The 20,014-nt window shown below is 49.4% G+C and overlaps 3 protein-coding genes and 1 non-coding gene across 4 annotated transcripts in view; 3 read left to right on the top strand and 1 right to left on the bottom strand.

The window, feature by feature from the left end:
- Nucleotides 1–4,741, top strand: part of Prpf6 (pre-mRNA processing factor 6) — a 61,426-nt gene extending 56,685 nt beyond the window's left edge. The window contains exons 18-21 of the mRNA XM_041641811.1: nucleotides 732–823; nucleotides 2,054–2,168; nucleotides 3,953–4,079; nucleotides 4,492–4,741. Coding sequence (XP_041497745.1) covers nucleotides 732–823; nucleotides 2,054–2,168; nucleotides 3,953–4,079; nucleotides 4,492–4,644 — 487 coding nt within the window. The 3' untranslated portion in view covers nucleotides 4,645–4,741. The remainder of the gene's footprint in view (nucleotides 1–731; nucleotides 824–2,053; nucleotides 2,169–3,952; nucleotides 4,080–4,491) is intronic.
- Nucleotides 4,742–5,500: 759 nt separating this feature from the next.
- On the top strand, nucleotides 5,501–8,673 carry CUNH20orf204 (chromosome unknown C20orf204 homolog). Its single transcript, XM_041641695.1, has 4 exons — nucleotides 5,501–5,566; nucleotides 7,868–8,128; nucleotides 8,228–8,380; nucleotides 8,539–8,673. Exons 1-4 carry the CDS (start codon nucleotides 5,501–5,503, stop codon nucleotides 8,671–8,673), a joined length of 615 nt encoding a protein of 204 aa, XP_041497629.1.
- A 2,527-nt stretch (nucleotides 8,674–11,200) lies between these two features.
- On the top strand, nucleotides 11,201–11,304 carry LOC121440917. Its single transcript, XR_005973399.1, has one exon. It is a non-coding gene; the product is annotated as a U6 spliceosomal RNA (small nuclear RNA).
- Nucleotides 11,305–18,224: 6,920 nt separating this feature from the next.
- Sox18 (SRY-box transcription factor 18) lies at nucleotides 18,225–20,014 on the bottom strand. Its single transcript, XM_041641930.1, has 2 exons — nucleotides 19,572–20,014; nucleotides 18,225–19,385 (listed from the first exon to the last, which is right to left on the bottom strand). Exons 1-2 carry the CDS (start codon nucleotides 19,909–19,911, stop codon nucleotides 18,592–18,594), a joined length of 1,134 nt encoding a protein of 377 aa, XP_041497864.1. The 5' UTR covers nucleotides 19,912–20,014; the 3' UTR covers nucleotides 18,225–18,591.

Raw genomic sequence — 20,014 nt, 5'->3', positions numbered from 1 at the left:
TGCCTGCCTTGGGAGAGCTGGGTCAGGATGGGGAGTGGGCTTCTCGTGAAGGACTCTCAGATGTCAGGAATGAAGCTGAGAAAGTGGATTATAGAAGAGGTAACATAGGCAAGACTTTGAGGAACATGAAGACACTCACCAGAGGGAGCAGAGTGTGGTGGTGAGCACCTGTAATCTTGGGACCTGGGAGGCTGAAACAGAAGGGTGATGAGTTATGCCACCTTGGGCCACCTTGTGTTACAGGTAATGCCTGCAGAGTCCAGCTAGGGGTTAGGCTGGAATGAGAGAGAACACTGCTGAGCAGGAGTAGTTCTTAGGTCTGGGCTTGTTCTGATATCTTCACTTATATCTGGGTCCCCAGACCTGTGGGGTCTGGGATCTCAGGTGGGGCTGCTGCCTTGGTACTAGGCTGTGGGCACCAGTGCTGCCATATCTGCGCAGTATGGAATTCCAGCCTCCTTCCAGGAGGTTCAGTACAGGAGGACTTGCTGAGTAAGCCTGGCAATCTGAACTTGATCCATGGAGGCCATTGAGGCAGTGGTGGGAGCAGTTTCCAAAAGTGATCCTCTGACTTCCACATGTGTGTGGTGGCACGTATATACACATGCATGACAACAATAATAAAGTAAAAAATGTAAAAGCCTTTAAAAGGGTATTTGGCAGAAGGCCAGCTGGGGTAGTGGTTGTGCTGTGATAGATGGGGCTGGGACATCCCTGGGCTGTCTTCCTAGGTTGGAGTCAGTGCGACTGGAGTACCGTGCAGGGCTGAAGAACATTGCCAACACGCTCATGGCCAAGGCACTGCAGGAGTGCCCCAATTCTGGTAAGGGCTTCTGGCTCTCTGGCATAGCACAGAGGAAATCTGTGGGATGAGATTGACTGACTCTCAATGACTCCTTTAAGATGCAGTCTGTGTGTCCCATTTTAGTCTTAGCTTCACTGATTCGGTTATAAAGAACTTCAGACCAAATCCTCAGTCTCAATATGGGAGAGTTTGATTTCATGTTCTGAAGCACCATCATTTTTTTTCTTAACCAAATTTAACTTCTATTTATTATTTTACTTACATGTGGTATATAAGAATGTAGCTGGGTAGTGGTAGTGCACGCCTTTAATCCCAGCATTTGGGAGGCAAAGGCAGATGGATCTCTGAGTTTGAGGCCAGTCTGGTCTACAGAGCAAGTTCCAGGACAACCAGAGATACACAGAGAAACTGTGTCTCACGGGGGTCGGGGGGGAGGGGGAGAAAAATAAAGAAATGTATATGTCACTTGAAAAAAATTGGAATTTTAAAAGGATATAAAGATTGCCTCCAACCTAATATTCAAGAATTTCTTTTCTTAGTGTTTAAAGTATTTCTTTGTTATTATACAGAATTGAATTAAAGTTCTAGTAGGTATTTGATACCTTTTTGGGGGATGGAGGACAAGGTTTTATGTAGCCTGGAGTGGTCTCAGACTCACTATATAATAAAGGCCGGCACTGAATTCTTTACTCTTCTGACTCCACTTCCCAAGTATTAAATTACAAGCCTGCACCGCCATGCCTGGCTACAGTTGTTGTGGTGATTTTGTTGTAGCTTTTTTGTTTTGTTTTTGCTTTTTTTCCTCGACTCTTACTTTGTAGCGTAGGTTGGCTTCTAAGTCATGATCATCCTACTTGAGCTCTTGGCTTCCCAAGTGCTGGGATTACAGGCACGCGTCACAAGCCTAGTTATCATCTCTGCGTGCGCGTGCGGGTGTGTGTTTCAAGGCAGGGAGTCTCTGTGCAGCCCTGCTGTCCGGAAGCTGTAGTCTATTTTTAAAAGCGGTGTGCGATAGTGCTTTCATATTGCCGTTGCCTGTTGCCTGCTCGCTGACTGACTGAGAGTGAAAACTTGCAGCTGCCATACAGAGCACTGTCCAGTCTGCTCTGGCAAGGCCGCTGCAATTCAGGAGGTTGCTGGGTAGGTTGAGGCCCTTGTGGCTGCCTTCCGGACACCCCTTTTAAGGCAGCCTGAGAGGGAGGGTGCATTTCTATGGTAGAAGGGCAAAATTCTGCTTCTGAATTTCAGGTATCCTGTGGTCTGAAGCTGTTTTCCTTGAGGCAAGGCCCCAGAGAAAGACCAAGAGTGTGGATGCCCTGAAGAAATGTGAACATGACCCCCATGTGCTTTTAGCTGTGGCTAAGTAAGTAGTAGTTCTTTGGGGGTTGCTTATCCTTGGGGGTCCTGGTGTAGTGTTGCCAGCATCTTTATCTGGCCATGCTGACTTTGCAGAGTGAGCTGCTTGGGCCTCAGCTGCCAGAACTCCTGCTTCAGTCTTCTGGGCAGCATCTTCTTGAGGTGTTGAGGGACTGTCTAAACACCTGTCTGGTTACCTGTCTTCTCAGGCTTTTTCTCAGCCCCAGGCTTCTGGGTGGGAACTGTTCTCTTTGTTTCAGTACCAGATAGGGCCTGGATTATATGCTGGACAGATTTGTTGATATTCCAACTAGAATTTAAGTATTAAGCAAAACCCCTTTGAAGGGGCTTCAGCCAAGAAGTTTTACTTTCCTTGTGTTAGCAGAACTCAGACCCTTTCAGCTGGTCCTGGGAATAACCCTGGCTGTAATCCGTCGTCTTGTTTAGCCATGGATCATCTGTGATCTCCTGTTACCTCCCAGCACAGGATTGTGCCAGTGGTGGTGATGAAGGCAGAGCCTTAGAACCAGTTTGGTTCTGTTTGAGTGGCACTGAATACCCAGGGTCTGGTGCAACTGCCTTCACAATCCTGCTTGGGCACCTTTGTTATCTGTGGCCCTAGCAGATGAGGGAGGCTTTAGACCCAGCCTTCCTAGCCTGGGCTTCCTTTTCCCAGTGTAACTTCTATATGCCCTCAGACAGAACAGCCATAAACTTCACAAAGGCTTTGTTAAAGTAAATAAGTCACTCCTTGCTGTTCCCAAGGTGATGATCCATGTGCCCGTTATCTTGAGTTTATGCTCTTTAAATCACAGTTTATCTAACACCAAGCAATTAAGAGCACTACATGGCTTAAAAAACAATCAAGTTATCAGCATGAAATTACCCCATTTGGTACGTGAGCACAGCTCAAACAGCTGCCTACAGTGGAAAGGTTAGTTGTTCTCCAGCTGCCTCAGTAAGGGAGGGAAGGTGAATCAAGCCCAAGTCCTTGACTGCAAAAGGCTTCTCCACAGCATGCTGGGCCATCTTTCTCATTGTTCGTCCTGCTGTCCTGTACTAACTACCAGCTGGGGAAGGGAGCCATGGAGACCCTGGTTTGGGTCCTGTCCTGTCCTTTTTCTTTTTCTTTTCCCTTTTCCCCTTTTCCCTTTCCCCTTTCTCCTTTCCCCTTCCTCTTCCCCTTTCCTTTCTCTCTTCTGTCTTCCTTCCTTCCTAAATTTTCTGTTTGTTTTTTTGTTTTGTTTTGTTTTTGTTTTTGAGATAAGGTGTTTTTTTTTTTTTTTGGTATCCCTGGTTACCCTAAAATTCTCCCTGTAGACCAGGCTGGCCTCAGACTCAGAGATCTCCCTGCTTCTGCCTTCCAAGTGCTGTGTGTGATTAAAGACGTGTGCCCCCACACCCCAGAGCTGACCTTTAGGACCCATCTTTGTGTTTGTGTTTGCTCATGCTGCTACAGGGGACTGGACAAGGCAGGATACTCCAGGGTTTGTATGTTGTTGAAGAACAGTCTGAAATTTCAGGTTTTTATAATCAGTCTTAATGTTTGTTAAAGTTAGTTTCATATTTATTTGACCCAGAAAAAATATTAGGTTTAAGAAGTTGAGATGTTATTGTGTGTAAATGTTATAAAAAGCAATGAGGGTCAGTGAAGGACCTGGAGTGATCTCCAGGTATTCCTGGAGCATGGCTCAGGCCTTCTGTAACACATGCCTGGGCTTGCAGATCTCACTAGGAACTAGATGCAGCTGACTCCCAGTCCCAGCAGTCACTATCCTTATCCCATAACAGGCTGTTCTGGAGTGAACGAAAGATCACTAAGGCACGGGAGTGGTTCCACCGCACTGTGAAGATTGACTCAGATCTGGGGGATGCCTGGGCCTTCTTCTACAAATTTGAACTGCAGCATGGCACTGAGGTGAGGCTACCCTAGGATACCAGTGTGCAGTGATTTCCTGCCTGTTCCCCTAGACATTAGAAAGCTCTGTCCAGACCATGGGGAAGGGCAATAGGAAGTGGCCAGGACCAGCAGCTCGTTCCCAGTTGAGGTTTGTTGAAGCCATGCTCATAAGGCAAGGGTGTCCAGGATGTCCTGGACCTCTCATTGGAAGTAGTAGCCAGACCATGTCGAGTCCAGGAAGTACTTAGCTCAGAGATGATGCGCCTAGGGTTCTGACACAGTTCGGCACACAGGTGCATGGACTTGGATGCCATGTTCCCCAAGAGGAGGGGATAGCTTGAAATCTGCTGGGGCCAGATCTGCAAGGGGACAGACAGGCAAGGCTCAGTGTGTACCTAACCCTACCTAAAGTACCCTTTGGTCTCTCCAGGAGCAACAGGAAGAGGTGAGGAAGCGCTGTGAGAATGCAGAGCCCCGGCATGGAGAACTGTGGTGTGCTGTGTCCAAGGATATCACCAACTGGCAGAGAAAGATTGGGGAAATACTAGTGCTGGTAGCCGCCCGTATTAAAAACACCTTTTGATGGGGTGGAGGACAGGGCCCTTTGGGGCAGCACATGGACAATGGACCCAAACCCTATACTGTGTATCTTTCATTCATTAAAGATTTTTATAGAGTTATGTTGGGGCTAGGGTGTCTTTTTCTTTTTCTTCTGTTTGGTCTTTCGCTCCTATTCCCTTGAGTGGTGGTCATGGCCAGTCTGGTTTGGATATAGCCTCCTGCAAGTTCTTTTATGCTCCAAGGGCTTGCTGAGATAAGGACTTGGGAATACAGGTTGTATATAGAATGGGGGCTCTGTCATGGGTCTATGGCACAGAGGCTGAAGGTCATGTGGGGACCAAGCTGTAAAAGAAGGAAAGGCATAGAGAAGCTCCTATGTTTTGTAGGCACCTTTGCTTGTCTTGGGAGGTATGAGCTCACTGGCTTAGGGAAGTACCTCCTGTTCCTGTCCTGAGAAATATCTAGAATTCCTTGGATATTTCTACAGAGAGATCCATGGGGTTCCCTATGGTTAGGGACCATATCCAGTGGTTCCTTTACAGTTGGAAGGGAAAGGACCTGACTACAACATCAGGCTGTTGGGCTGCTGGTGGTTTCTGCTCCTTCTGACTGTTCCCAACTCTCAAACTGAGGGCATTGAAGCAGTTACCGAAGAAGATGCTTGGGTAATGTTTCCTGTAGGGTTGTGGAAAGGTCTGGTGAGCCTGTAATGTCCTGGTTATTTTTCCTCTCTGTGCAAATGAAGGGTTTTTTGTTGTAGTTGTTGTTGCAGTTGCTGAGGTGATCAGCAACTCTTTGTGTATTGATGTAGGATGTCCTTCTGTACACTCTGAATATGTGTTGATTTTATTGGTTGATGAATAAAGCTGTTTTGGCCTATGGAAGGACAGAATATAACTAGGAGGAGAAAGCCAGCAGCTGCCGGAGAAGATGCCAGAGCACCGGTAAGCCATGGGCCACATGCGATACAAAGATTAATAGAAATTGATTAATTTAATTGTAAGAACTGGCCAGTAATAAGCCTGAACCCTCAGCCAAACAATTATAATAAATAAGTGATTATTTTATAAGTGGCTGCAGGACAGTAGAAAAGTCTCTGGCTATAGTGTATCACATTTATTTATTGGGGTGCCTGTATGCCACAGCATACTTGTGGAGGTCAGAGGACAACCTACAGGAGTCTTTTCTTCTTTTATGTTGGCCCCTGAGGCCAAACTCTGGTTGTCAAGGCTTTGCAGCAAGTGCCTTAGCCTGCTGGGCCATCTCACGAGCCTCACACCATTGCTTTCCTTCATCTGGAAGTTGGGCTTTGCTGAGCAGGAGATGAACTGTGTTCCAGAGGCTGCTGTGCTAGGGCAAAACAGCAACCCTGGGACTGGGCCTCCTACTCCTGGATGACCCCAAGGTCTAGAAGGATGAAGTGGGGCCAGCAGTAGAATTTGGGAAGTCCCAAGTTCCAGGCCTGCTGGAACAGGTCTGTCTGGATATGAACTGGGGACTAGTTGCTGGCCTGCCTATCAGGAGAGACTATTGCTCTCTGCCCATTGAGACAGCGCGGGGGTCTCAATGGGGCTGGAGACTCAATCCCAGACCCAGAGCAGCCCTGGATCTGCTGCAGCAGGCAGTTGCTCTGCCCCAGAGTCAGGTTAATTGAAGTGACTGGAGAGAGGGTGGGGAGGGGCTAGGGGCAGGGCTGACTTACTGGACTTTCCTTCCCTCCTTTCTTGCTCCCTCCCTTTGTTGCTGGAGGAGCCAACTTCAAACGCCTCTCCACCTGCCCCCCCTCCCCCCCCCCCCCCCCCCGCTCTCACCAGGGAGGCCCCATCAGCCGATAGAGGACCTGGTGTGACTGCCAGTTGCCTGTTTCATTGTCAGCCCAAAGACCCAGAGGACCCCAGGATCATGTGTGTGGCCTGCTAGAGGGAATAAGAGAAAGCCATCCTGAGAGGCCTATGGTGAGCAGCTGGGGCCTGGGGGAGAGGGCTGGCCTGGGCCAAGAGTCTGGGCATGGGCACAACCCAGGGGAGGCTGTTTCCCTGTGCCTCATAGGAACCCCCAGATGTTTATCAGTTCCAAGTAAAATGACCATTGTTAGTGCTTTTGTCTTGGCCTTCCTACACCCCTTTCTCCTCATACTGGGTTAAGCCTGAGTTATAGGATCTCCCTAGCAGCCAGCCTGTCCCTTGTTGATGCTAGATGTCTTTCTAGGAGTCTCACTGGCCAAATTGGCTCTTGTTCTTAGTGTAGTTTGATGGACTGTTTTCAGCACCCCTCCATTGGTCATGGTTTCAGATGACTTTCAAGAGGGTGCTACTATATTTGTTCTTCAGTGTTGGTGCTGGTATACTAGGCAGAAGCCCTCACCCCCACCCACCTCTATGTGGGAGCTTGTGGTGTGTTCAGTTCAGCTTTCCTGCCAGGGCTGGGAAGCTGAGGCCTGTCATTTCGCTGGGCTCACAAAATTAATTTTCTAGCCCAAGTAGGCTGGAGGCCTAGAGGCAGGTTTAGAAACTGCTCCATTTGGAGGAGCTGCCTCCCTAATGTCACCAGTCCTTTCCCGTTTGGGGTGGGACTTTGCTTCTTCTGCTGTCTCCAGTACTTCCTCCCGCCTTCCCCTTCCAGTGGGGGTCTTGGAGCTCTGAACCATTGTTTCTGCCCTAGTTGGTTTGGTTTGGGGTTAGTGGAGGAGCAGGGTTGGTTCCTGTGGCTGGTTGTAGCAGAACCATCGAAGAAGAGATTGGAGTTCCCATACTGCATGAGATCAAAGTGGCTCCACCCCTAGATCAGGGGTGAGGTCATCCTGGTGAGGCTGTACTCACTTCTTGCTGTATCCCTTCTGATCCCACTCCCTGTACAAGGCCAGTCAGTGAGCCTTTGTGCATCCACGGTACTTAGGTGCTAACTTTTCTGCCTTTCCAATGTAGACTATAGTGCCACCCCTTGTCTGTGGCACCTGTTCTCTGTCTCCTTCCTAGTCCTTCAGAGGTTCAGTGAAAGTATTTCCCTGTGCCCCAATACACACGCCACAAATGTTCACAGAACGTGGCAGTATTTAGTGTTTACGTCTCTTTTCTCTTCCCCAGGACTGCCAGGGTTTATCATAAGCCGTAGCTAGAGTCTGATGAAATTTTTGATCCTACCATCTCACAGATGAGGGGACACCCTTGTGGTGACTCCGAGTGTCTATGGAGCCACTGCTTGTGCTGGAAGCTTAGGTTCTGAACCCTACCTGGTGTCCCCTCCAGGTGCCCCTCAAGCCCACTCTCTACGTACTACCAATGCTGCTGGCATTTCTTGAGTCGGCTCTGGGCTGGGCCGGGTCCCAGTCCTGCAGTGTCCAGGAGGTACTCCGGCACTACCAGGCTGTCATCTTCCAGGACTTGCAGGCTGCCATGCAATGGGCTGGGACGAGAGCCCAGCATACAGAGCCTGGGTCCCGGCACCACCACCTGACTGGAGCTGGTGGAGGTCAGGGACAGCCAGGGGCCTCCTGTGATGCCCAGAAGGTATGGAGAGGTACCCCCACCTACACCTATCTGTACACCTACACCTTCCTCAGGCCCCATCCCCACCCCCGTCCTGCCTTTCCTCCCTTTCCATCTCAGGAGCATAGCATCCTACTGTCTATTGAGTCCCTGGGTCAGACCCTTCTTGGGAGCGTGGCTGGAGTTCCCCACAACGCATTAGAGAAAGCGGCATGGACAGTAGCCGTGCGCACCAAGGCAGTGATGCACAGACACTGCCGGACATCCAGCAGGGTATGTGTCCTCAACTGCCCTTCCACTAAGGACTGCCATACCAATGTCCCGAGGCTTTGGGCTCGAGTAACTCGCTTCCCTCGGGGCTGAGTACAGGTTGTGAGATAAAGGCAAGGGTTCAGGATCTGTATGCACTCACAGCTGGTCCCCACTACCAGATCCTGCAGCCCAAGAGGCGTCCAGAACAGCAGCGTCCCAGTCGGAGGAGACTCCTGCTACGTGCCCTGCACGCTGTCGCCACCTGCTGGGAGAAGCTCTTTTCGCTGAGTGCCATGGCCACCAGAGAATTCTAGCGCTGCCCCTGTCCTTATGCCCACATCTCACGGAAGACTGGAAGCAAGCTTTGGTTCATGTTTTGACAGTGCCCCCCCCCTTCAGCTCATACTGCCTGCACTCAAAGGCCCAGGATGTGGAGAAGAGACCACACTCCTTCATGGCTATTCTTCCACATACCCAGTGAGGCCCCAATAAATGGAGTAAGTGGTGTGGCCTGATTCTTCTACCTTTGCCTGACTGGTTATTGGCCCTGGACCACCCAGGGATTGTGGCAATAGTTGTACCTCCCAGCGTCATACAGCAGGGGGTGCGGGTGGGACGTTGGACCTGTCCTCACGTAGTGTCCAAGGCAGGGAAGCCCCAACCCGCCCCCCCCCCACACACAACTTGGTTAGGGGTTTTAAAACGTCATGCATCCGTCCTGCCCAACACTGGACCGGAGGAGAGGGTGGAAATGGAGAGGAGGGGAAGGCTGAGCTTGGTGGATTTAGAGCAAAACAACCGGATAAAGGAAATAGGACTTAGAGGAAGCCAGCCTTGCTGCCCTGGCCACAAACTAGACCAGGCCATTTCCTGCCGCCCCTGGGGGATGGGCAGAATGGGGTGGGGGACAACTCCACAGACTGCCCCAGACTTGTCTGTTGAACTGACTAGGCTGACCCCACTACCTACATAAGCCTAAGTGGAATGGTTTTAGCCCTGAACAGAAAGAGACAATGTCCCTCAGGCTCCTTGCCCCATCATAGTATCGTGCTCTGTGTCTGTCAAACAGGCAAACAAGAGACCGAAAAGACAGTGGTAGGGCAATCTACAAGAGCAAGAAATAGCCCTGAAGTTCTTCATGTCTCCATTGGTGCACATGTGGTCTGCCCAGTGGGACCTTTTGTTTCTTTCCACAGTTGAAGAAGCTGAGACATGGAAAGGGTGTAGGACCTTCGTTGATCACACAGAAGAGTTGGGATCAGCTTTGGACCCAGAGTGTGGTGTGTAGGAGAGAAATAGAGCTTTCTGGATATCAGTATGCATTTAAATAATTTGATTCAGATTTCTAATGGTCTCACAAGCCACCTTGGAGCACATTTTGGTTCTGCTCCATGGGGTAGAAGAAGTTCCAGTGTGGAAAAGTACAAGGTAGGGCTTGCCAGAGAGCTCCTAAGTACACATACCTTCAGCAAAACCAGTGGAGGAGGGGCGGATGACTGTGGGCCTGGGCATGCTGGGGTATAGCCAATGTCCCAGTAGAGAAAAAGGCCCAATTTTGTTGAAATGTAAGCCATAGGCAGCAGAACTTGACTTGAGTGGAGTCTGGAGAAAGTAACAGTCCGGGCACTGAGCTGGAAGAGGGCAATATGGACAGCCCTCCATGGAGATATCCGTGTACCCATTTTGCAGGGCTACCTGTACTTATACTTGTCCCAACTTTAGATCCTATTGGGAAATCCCTTGAGTCGTAGTGAGCATCCTACAGCCATCTTGCTGTCCAGTTCCACTGTCCAGAGCAGTCAGACTGGGGAGGTAAGGAACAGGGTGTCCTGACTCCCACCTTCCTCTCTTCAAATGAGGAAAAACCCAACAAGCCACTGTCTCCTGGGACTGGAGGTGAAGTAGACGCCTCGAGAGTTTCGGGGAATAAATGTTGATGCCTAAACCCTGTGTCAGACTGCACGTTTAAGACCACCTGAATTCTGTGCCCATGGCTCCTGGACACATCAGCCTGTGGTTATCAACACACTGGAATGACTGTCCTCCTGCAGGATGAGGACAGGTACAGATTCAGGATCAGAGCTGAGGGACAACTAGAATGTTACTGAGACCCTAGGTCCTTTACTCTCAGCCCAGGTACCTAAGTGGAGGAGGCTCCCTGGAACTTCTTTGTAGTTGAGGGTAGGGCATCATCCTCCTCATGCACACCTAACATGGCCCAGCGCAGAAACTGCCCCACAGTTGCTGGCTGCTGACAGAAAGACCTTGGAGATACTGAGGCTGAGACGTGGAACTGAAGACTACTGGTGCTGTCCAACCCCACACAAGCTTTCTCAGGGCTTGACTTTTCAGGGAGGTGGGGTGTGAGGATTACAGATGGGACCCCCCAAGGCACTGGCCAGGCCTGTGCAATTTCCTGCAGCCCAGGAAACAGGCCTCCATATGTAACCCTGGAAGACAGAGACTGGCAGGCTTTGAAGGGAGTCTGGGTACCACGGCCTCCCACGACTAGGAGCCTTTGAAAGAACATCTGGAACTTGGGCAACAGCTATGGATGACAAGCTAGTCCTTTGGTTTGCAAATCCCAAAGTTAATCTTGACTTTGCTACTTGTGTGTTAACAACCCCGCTCCACCTCCCATGATGCAGCAGGGAGTGAGGGCTGCAGCCTCTTCTGTGTTGGGACAGCACTTCCTATCCTGCCACCTACCACACTAGCATAGGAGTGTGGGCAAGCTGAATAAAGGGAGCAGTAAGAACGGGCATGTCTGTCTTGTGCCCTGTGAGAGCAGAGCCACCGTGAAGCATGCAGAGCTCTGAACTTAGCTGCAGTCCTAAAGTTGGGCTCGCTTTGGCAGCACACACACTAAAACTGGAGTGCTATAGAGATCAGCATGGCCGCTGTACAAGGGTGGTGCACAGATTTGTGAAACATTCCATATTTTTTTCTAGTTACCAGTTCCTTGAATGGGAGACAATAAGTAGACCCGGGCCTGGTTCAAGTTCATCATCCTTAGGCCAATCCATTGGTAGGTATCACACCACCATTGTGAAATCCTGTGGTACATGTAAAGGAAGGTTCAGCTAAACAAAATAAAAACAAAAATAAAAATAAACAATTGGGCTCCTACAGGGATTGGGTAGCACTATAGTCAGGGCTGTGGAGGGGAAGGAGATATCTCCCTGGCCTGCAGACTCCCTGGCCTTGTGGGCTTGTGGGTACTCCGCACTTGCAAGACCTGCAGGTGTGCAAGAAGGCTGCTTCAGCTGTAGCTAACTGGAAACAAACAAGGCCCTCTACTCCAGGAAGCACACATTACTGGGGCAGGGGTTGGGGGGGAGTGAGGCAGGTGTTGAGGCCTATTGTCCCTGCCAGTAGCCTTCAGGATCCTGGGGGTGGGGAGAAAGGGACAGTCCCCATCCTGCCCTCTCCTCGGGAAAATTTAGCTTTGTAAACAGAAACACCCACATACACCACACACCCTACTCCACTAGGATCTGGAATAACTAGCAAAGAGGTAACACCTGCTATGGGAAGTGAGTCCTTGTTTGGGTGGAAATGGGAAGGGTCAGGCTCTTGGCAGCAGTGCCCTGCCTGCTGTGGGGGAAGTGGGACATCCTGGGGTACCAACTCCTGGGTCTCTTGCTGTGTAGATGGGATTTCTGCTGCTTGTCTGTTTGATGCCCCCTGTGCTCAGTGGTGCACTGGGTAGCATTCCAGTCCAGTTGTTAGTTTGTGGCTCAGAGAGAGAGAGGCAGCCAGGGCTCCCAGGTGAGCAGGCTCTGTCCTTGGACTGCCCCTGGCGCCCCCTACCCGGCACAAGGCCAGGGGTCAGGACTGCAGAGCAAGATAAGCCCAGTTTCCTGCACTTACTCCCAGAGCTGTGACTCCCAACACTTCCTGTTTTCTGGAGGGCAGACAGGGGTGTGGGAGATTGGGCAAGGTGGTGGGGGCTGGGGTCATGAGACAGAGGGTGGGGCTGTGGGGGAGGGGCCATAGGAGATGGGATGAAGTCATAGAGGGGAGGGCTTGAATACTGGGTGAAGTAGCGAGTGAGAGCAGATTCTTGGGAGATTGGGTAAAGTTGTAGCGGCCAGGGTTATAGGAGGCATGTCCCTAGAGGCAACGGTGGGAGGTTGAGTTGTGGGTGGACACAAAGCGGAGCTGTGGGCAGCCAAACCCAAAAGAAGTAGTGAAGTCATGAGCTAGGGTTCTGGGAAACCTGTGAAGTCTTAGGGAAAGGATCCCTGGGAATGGGAGCCAAGGGGCCAGAAGAGCACTATGGACCTGGTATGCACTTAGGCCTTTCCTGATCCTCAGAGACACTTTTCCCTCCTTGGTGAATTCCCTTCCTAACCTGGAGCACAAGTTTTGTAGGCTTGGTAGTGGTTGACCAAGCCCTGCATAATCTTAGTTTGGAACCAGGCATGGTGGTACATGCACTGAAATACTTGGAAGACAAAAGTGGCAGATCTCTGTAAGTTCGAGGCCAGCTTGGTCTACACAGGATGTTCCAAAACAGCCAGGGTGACAGAGAGACCCTATCTCTAAATAAATAAATAATAAACAAACACATGAACATTTCTAAAAAGAAAAAACAAACAAAAAAAGAATATGGGTGTGGTTCTTAACCTATGGTTCAAATATTGTCAGAAATATAAATTCAAGAAATCTTAATGACAAACTAATAGAAGTTTGTGACATGGTCTCTCTTAAAATATATTGTTTTTACTTTTCTTGTAATAACTGAAACCTCAAAAAGTGAATCCAAGGGCTGGAGAGCTGGTTCATTGGTTAAGAGCACTTACTGCTTTTCCAGAGGACCCAAGTTTGATTCCAAACACTCACATAGGTGGCTCATAACTGCCTGTTACTCCAGCTTCAGGGACTGGCCTCTGTGAACACCCACATAGATGTAGTATATTCTCTCTCTCTCTCTCTCTCTCTCTCTCTCTCTCACACACACACACACACACACACACACACACCACGGGATGGGCATGGTGATGCACACCTTTAATCCCAGCACTCAGGAAGCAGAGATAGATCACTAAGTTTGAGGCTGCCACTCTACATAGCCAGTTCCAGGCTAGCCAGGGATACATAGTTTCAAAGCAAACAAACAAAAACCCTCGACCCCAAAGACTATTAATACCCGTTACCAGTATCTATAACTATTAGGTAATTAAGATGTATTTAAGATAAAGTTTCTAATTTTCAATTTGAAATATAATTATCTTATTGAAAAGAAAGTGTTTTCTAAATTTGTAATTATAACAATAGTTATAATGAGACATTAAAGAACCACCAAGTAAAGAAAAAGAGATATAAAGTTATAGGTATGAAATATACTTTTGGAGCCAGGCAATGGTGGCGCACGCCTTTAATCCCAGCACTCGGGAGGCAGAGGCAGGCGGATCTCTGTGAGTTCGAGACCAGCCTGTCTACAGAGCTAGTTCCAGGACAGGCTCCAAAGCCACAGAGAAACCCTGTCTCGAAAACAAAAAAAAAAAAAAACAAAACAAAACAAAAAAAAAAAGAAATATACTTTTGGTAAAAGATGACTAAAGAGAAAGAACATTGCTTTCAGATGTGAAAGGGTTTCATATGGTGAGGTGAAGATGGTTTCACATTGAAGACAGACAACAAAGTTGACTATGAGAATCAAACTTAAAGGACATGGACAGAGCTACAACTAAGTTAAAGTTATTAAAAATATACAAGGCAAAAATTCAATACCCTGAGATAAAATTAATGCTGGATTCTCTGTTTACAACAATAGAAGTTTTTAAAACTATTAATCTATTCTTAGTAAATTTTACCAAAATAGACAACAACAAAAACCGACTTGGGGTCTAGAGAGATGGTTAAGAATGCATAGTGATCTTGTAGAAGATCAGAGTTCAATCCCCAGAGCCTACACTGTAAGTCAAACTCCAGGAGGAGCTGAATGCCCCTGGGTTAGGTATCTACAGTCATGTGTGCACACCTGCCCCCAGCATGTATACAAAATTAAAAATAAATAAAAATGACTTGCTTAGAAAAACAAAGATGTTGTTTTATACTTTTATTAAACACGACATTAAAAACCTGTGATTAGATTTTATTTTTATATGTTTTAATTTTTTTCCCCATTGGTTCTGGCTTTCACTTGCTGAATATCCCCTGAATTAACAATAGGGAAAATTCCATTTAAAATAATTATTCCTGTGCTGGAGAAATAGCTCAATGATTAAGAGAGAATATTGCTCTTGTGGAGGATCTGAGTTCAACCTCATGAATACCTGCCCATACATACATATGCACATGTGTGTGCATACACTCACGCACAACACACACAAATCTTTAAAGGAAGAATTATTTCCAACACCCACATAGCAGCTTACAACCATCTGTAACTAGTTCCAGGAGATCCAACACCCTCTGGCTTCCAAGGGTACCAAGCATACATATGGTGCACAGACATACATGTAAGCAAAATACCTATTCACATTAAAATAAATTTACAGAGTGAGTCCTTAGATAAGGGGACTATTGTGTATAGCATATCTGATGGCCTTAAGTTTTAGCCCCAGTACCCACATGGTGGAAGGAGAGAACTGACTTGTGCGGGTTGTCCTCTGAGCTCCACACATACCCCATGGCATGTGCATGCCCACACACTTATACACTCGCACACAAATAAAATGTAATTCTGAAAAAGAATAGGGGGTGAAGAGATGACTCGGTGTAAGAGCTCTTGGTTTTGTTTTGCTTGTTTTATTTTTGTTTTTGTTTGAGATAGGATCTCTCTGTGTAACAGCCCTGACTGTCCTAAAGTGCTCAGTATAGAACAGGCTGTCCTTGAACTCACAAAGATCTGCCCACCTCTGCCTCCTGAGTTTGGGATTAAAAGCTTGCATCATCAGCCACCACCTCCAGGCAAGAGCTCTTGTTTTTTTTTGTTTTTTTTTTTAATTTTTTTTTAAATTTATTTATTATGTATACAGTGTTCTGTCTGTATGTATGCTTGCTGGCCAGAAGAGGGCACCAGATCTCATTACAGATGGCCGTGAGCCACCATATGGTTGCTGGGAACTGAACTCAGGACCTCTGGAAGAACAGTCAATGCTCTTACCCTCTGAGCCATCTCTCCAGCCCCAAGAGCTCTTGTTTTTGCAGAGGACTCAGGGACAATTCCCAGTGCCCACGTCGTGTGGTGGTACTGTCTTTAAGTACAGATTCCTTGGGTCGAGTGCCCTCTTCTGGCCTTCATGGGCACTGCATGCAGGTGGCACACATACTTGTAGACAAAACACTCAAAAATATTTGTTTAATTTTATTTTATATGTATGAGTAATTGCTTGTTTGTTTGAGATGGGGTTTCTCTGTGTAGCCTTGGGTGTACTAAAAATCGCTGTATAGACCAGGCTGGCCTCGAACTCACAGAGATCCACCTGCCTCTATTCCTGAGTATGGGGATTAAAGGCATGTGCCACCAACCACCCAGCAAAACAAATCTTTTAAAGCAATTAGTAATTTAAAAATAGGCAAATTCAAGCCGGGCGATGGTGGCGCACGCCTTTAATCCCAGCACTCAGGAGGCAGAGGCAGGTGGATCTCTGTGGGTTTAAGGCCAGCTGATCTACAAAAGTGAGTTCTAAGATCACTAAGACCAGCCAAGACTGTTACACAGAGAAACTTTGTCTTGAAAAACATAATAATAATAAATAGTAGTAATAGGCAAATTCAGAAGATAGAAAAGATTTTTATTGTTTCTTGGGGAAAGTAATGGGTTTCTCTGGAGATGATGAAAAAAACCTCTGAAGTTACATAGTAATGTTTCCCAACTCTGAGAATATCACACTGAAGGTCTTGTGTAGGACAGAAAACAGGGCTTTCTAGTTGCCATTCTTCCAAGTGAGAGAGCAGAAGGCAAGTGGGGCCCTATTTGAAACAAATTCAAGTTGGAGCAAATCCTGGGCAGAGCAGAAACTAGTAGACATTAAGTGATTAGGTTTTCTAGAGTGCATTTTGCTGGGAGCAGGGGAGGTCTGAACCCTAAGTAGGCATGCCCACCTGTCTGTCTGCCCCATCTTGGCCTGGTTGGGGCAGTAGTCTTTGTGTGATATGCGACTGACTGTTGGTTTCCTCAAGAATATTCGAAGTGAAGATTGTATATGCTGGGGAAACCTTTACCTGTTCTCAGACCCATTTCTCTGCTGGGGATTACTTCACATGTTGCCCAGGCTACTCCAGGAACAGACTGTTCAAGGGCTGAAAAGGGCGGGTGATGGAAGCTTAGACCTTTTGGGCAAGAGGCCGATAGGATGAGGAGTTAGGAGTATGACTTAGTCTGTGGGTCTACCTGGGAGGGTGGGGATTCAACCTTGGGGGGTGAGAAAGGTTTTCTCAGGTAGGATGACAGGAACCTCACCCCCATACACAGCCCAGCACTGATCCACGGCTGTCTTTGGTGGTATCATCCTCTACCCATTTCCTTTTCTGAGCTTGCTAAGGGGTATTTTCTGTCCTTTGGAACTTGTAAGTTTGAACCTGGACCCTTGGTAGCCTTGTTCCATGACAGATGGGAAAAAGGCTTTTAGGGAGCACCCTGCGCTATCTTCTCTCCACGGAGACAGTGGGACCACACCAGCACCCTTTGGACCTCCATCCTCCTAACCAAGGAAAGAGGATCCTCTGCAGGAATAAAAGTATAGAACCTAGAACTGGGGAAATGCCCTGGACCTAGGAACATTGCTTTGGTCTGCCTGCTCTGGGCTGTCCTGTACTTCTTGGTGTGTCCATAGGTTGATGGGAAAATGCCCCACTCCAAGTAGATAAACACTTGGGGACTGCTCTCCTGGATTCAGGCAGCAGGACTGGTCAGGCCCATTGTATTTCTCTGCATGGAACTTGTCTAATTTTGTCCCTTTTATGTGTCTTTGTCCTCTGTCACTGCATGCTGTCTATAGAGGATAAGACCCCAAGTGCAGCTCCCCTCACACCGTTATTTGAGGTATGTAATTCATACTTGTCAATGTAGAGGTGGTACTACTTTGCTTCAGAGGCAGAATACACCTTGTGTACCCATCCTAAACGTGCTGAGAAGCTGGATCCCTATGCATGGACCCAGATGAACTTCTAGCCCCCAGGCTTGTTGCTGCTAAGTTACAAATGGCCATCCTCGTGGAAAGCCATATAGTTGGTTACAGCTTCATAGTCATGCTAGGCCCTTCACACTTCATGTGGGTGAATCTTGGAACCAGCTGACATTGCAGGGCTCATGGGAATGCGGATAGGACAGGTCTGTCCTCCAAGAGTGGGAGCTCCTGACTAAGAAGACTTACTAGAAATGAAATATTTATGTGTGTGTGCAGGGCCACCTCCAGGGTTACTGTTCCATCCCTTTCTGGATGCATATGCTTGTCCAGTAAAGGACTTTCAAAAGGAGATGGTCTAGAAAGAGGCCCCCCCAAGCCTCCCGAAAGGAGACCAAGCACGGCTAATGTGATGAAACTCAAGCTAGAAGGCTTAAGGTCTAAGGTTTGAGCACTAAACCTATGTCTGAGTCAGCTGCTCCCTGGAGGAGCAGAACCAGAGTAGCATGGTGCTGCCCTTCTTAGGAAATAAGAATCTTTCTGAGATCTGGTAACGTATCTGTATAACCCTGCAGTTCTGCCCAAGTGAAGAATGCTGTCCTCGGCAGTGCTCAGGCTTATAGAAGAAAAATGGGATGCAAGCTGGGGGCTGATGATATCTGAGAGCACAGGTGGAAGGATAGAGGGCAGCTGTGTGGCTCACCTGGAAGCCAAATAATCTCTGTGGTCAATATTTATGGGAAACACTGCTGTTCCTGATGCACGGATGCTAGTGCTCACGGAAACCCTTTGAAAGAAAAAAGTTTAATTAAAAATTAAATATAGTGTATTATATATGAATATATATATATATATAAAGGCAAAGTAAAAAATACAGTCTCATTCTAGAAAATACATGACAGAAAAGAATTAGATGGTTCAAAAACTTAACCCTGACAGAGGCAGCTAGCACATCCAGGGCCTGGGCTTCCTAGGGAAGGCACACTGCACAGGAACTCCCAGAAGGAGGCTTACGAATGACAGACGTGGTGCCCTTAGGCCACCAGCTCTATAGACTGCTGCATAGCCTAACATACATCTGCGAAAGGAAAGGAGAAGGCAGAGCCCTGCCGTTTGGCCACATGCTGAAGCGCTGGAAGGCAGGGACGGTGCCTAGCCTGAGATACAGGCACTATAATAGACTGCGCTGCTGGCATCAGACAGCGCAGAGATGAGGCTACTCTCCTCTGGACACGACATGGCGCGTGGACCCAGTTTGGCCAACGCCACGTGGTAGGGAAGAGTAGTGGCATCCGGTCGAGTCCGGCTGCAGTTGAGATACTGGTCGAATTCGGTGAGGTCTACATCAGCCCAAAGGTCGGCGGTAGGCTCCAGTTGCTCTGTTCCCTCAAGAGGTGCGGCCTCAGGTGGTGGTGACAGAGGACTGGGGTACGGGCCTGGCGTGCCAAGGGTGCCATAGTAGAGGCCCGCGAGCGGCGCAGCAGGCGGCACAGTCCTGAGCGCCTCAGCCAAGGGCGCCCCGTAGCAGAAGCTCGGGTCCCGTGCTAGGTCGGGGGCATAGGGTGCCCGGAAAGCCCTCACAGCGCAGTCCTCGGGTGCCAAAGGCGGTGGGAAAAAGGAGGCCTCGCCAGGCTCCAGGCCGTCCAGAGGCGAGCGCTCGGGCGTGGGTAGCCCCAAGCCATCGAACTCTGCGCCCAGCGTGGGCAGCTCGCGGAAGGAACGTGCTGAGCCTGGAGCTGCAGGGAAGGGCTCGGGCGGCGCAGTCGGCTGCACGAGGCCCGGGAGCAAGAGGCCAGGCTCCAGCCTCCGGGCCTTGCGTGCCTGTTTCTTGCGGCGAGGCCGGTACTTGTAGTTGGGATGGTCGCGCAAGTGCTGCACACGCAACCGTTCGGCCTCTTCCACGAAGGGCCGCTTCTCCGCTGTGTTCAGCTCCTTCCACGCTTTGCCTGTGGGCAGCAGGAGCCTGTTAGTGGACCGCCGTCGGGGGCACGACCAGCCGATCCCGCGTGCGCCCTGGGCGCGCGGCGCAAAAATGGCATCGAACCCTGCGCCCGGCCCTGGAGCCCCAGATCCCGACCCCCTCCCAAGAGCCCCCTCCCTTCACCTCCCCTCTCTGCGCTCTCAGCTCTCACCCAGCATCTTGCTCAGCACTGCGTTGTGCAGATCCGGGTTTTGTTGTGCCAGTCGCTTGCGCTCATCCTTCGCCCACACCATGAAAGCGTTCATGGGCCGCCGGATGCGCAGCTCATCGGCCGTTTGGCGCTCTCCGCGGCCGAAACCATAGCGCCCTGACTCGGGGCTGCGCGGTGGGCTCCGCGGAAGGCTGGACGGCGAGGAGGGCTCGGCGGGCGAGACGTTGGTGACAGGGAGGCCGCGCGGTTCAGCAGCGGCCCCGAGTCCCGGGGCCCATGCACAGTCGCGGCGGGAGGGCGGGTCGTCCTGTGCGCCGTAGCCGGGCGGCGATCTCTGCATTCCAGCTGGGCAAGGCCTGGGCAGAACGCAGCGCGGGAGCGCAGAAGACAGTGGCGGGCACTGTGAGGCCAAGTTCGGAGGGCTGACGAACGTCGGATGGAGA

Source organism: Microtus oregoni, unplaced genomic scaffold (genome assembly GCF_018167655.1).
Source record: "Microtus oregoni isolate MIOR12 unplaced genomic scaffold, Mior012 000071F_ref0000514, whole genome shotgun sequence".
NCBI classification, from domain to species: domain Eukaryota; kingdom Metazoa; phylum Chordata; class Mammalia; order Rodentia; family Cricetidae; genus Microtus; species Microtus oregoni.
Note: the sequence above shows the minus strand (reverse complement) of the source record. Positions and strands in the feature narration are given on the sequence as shown.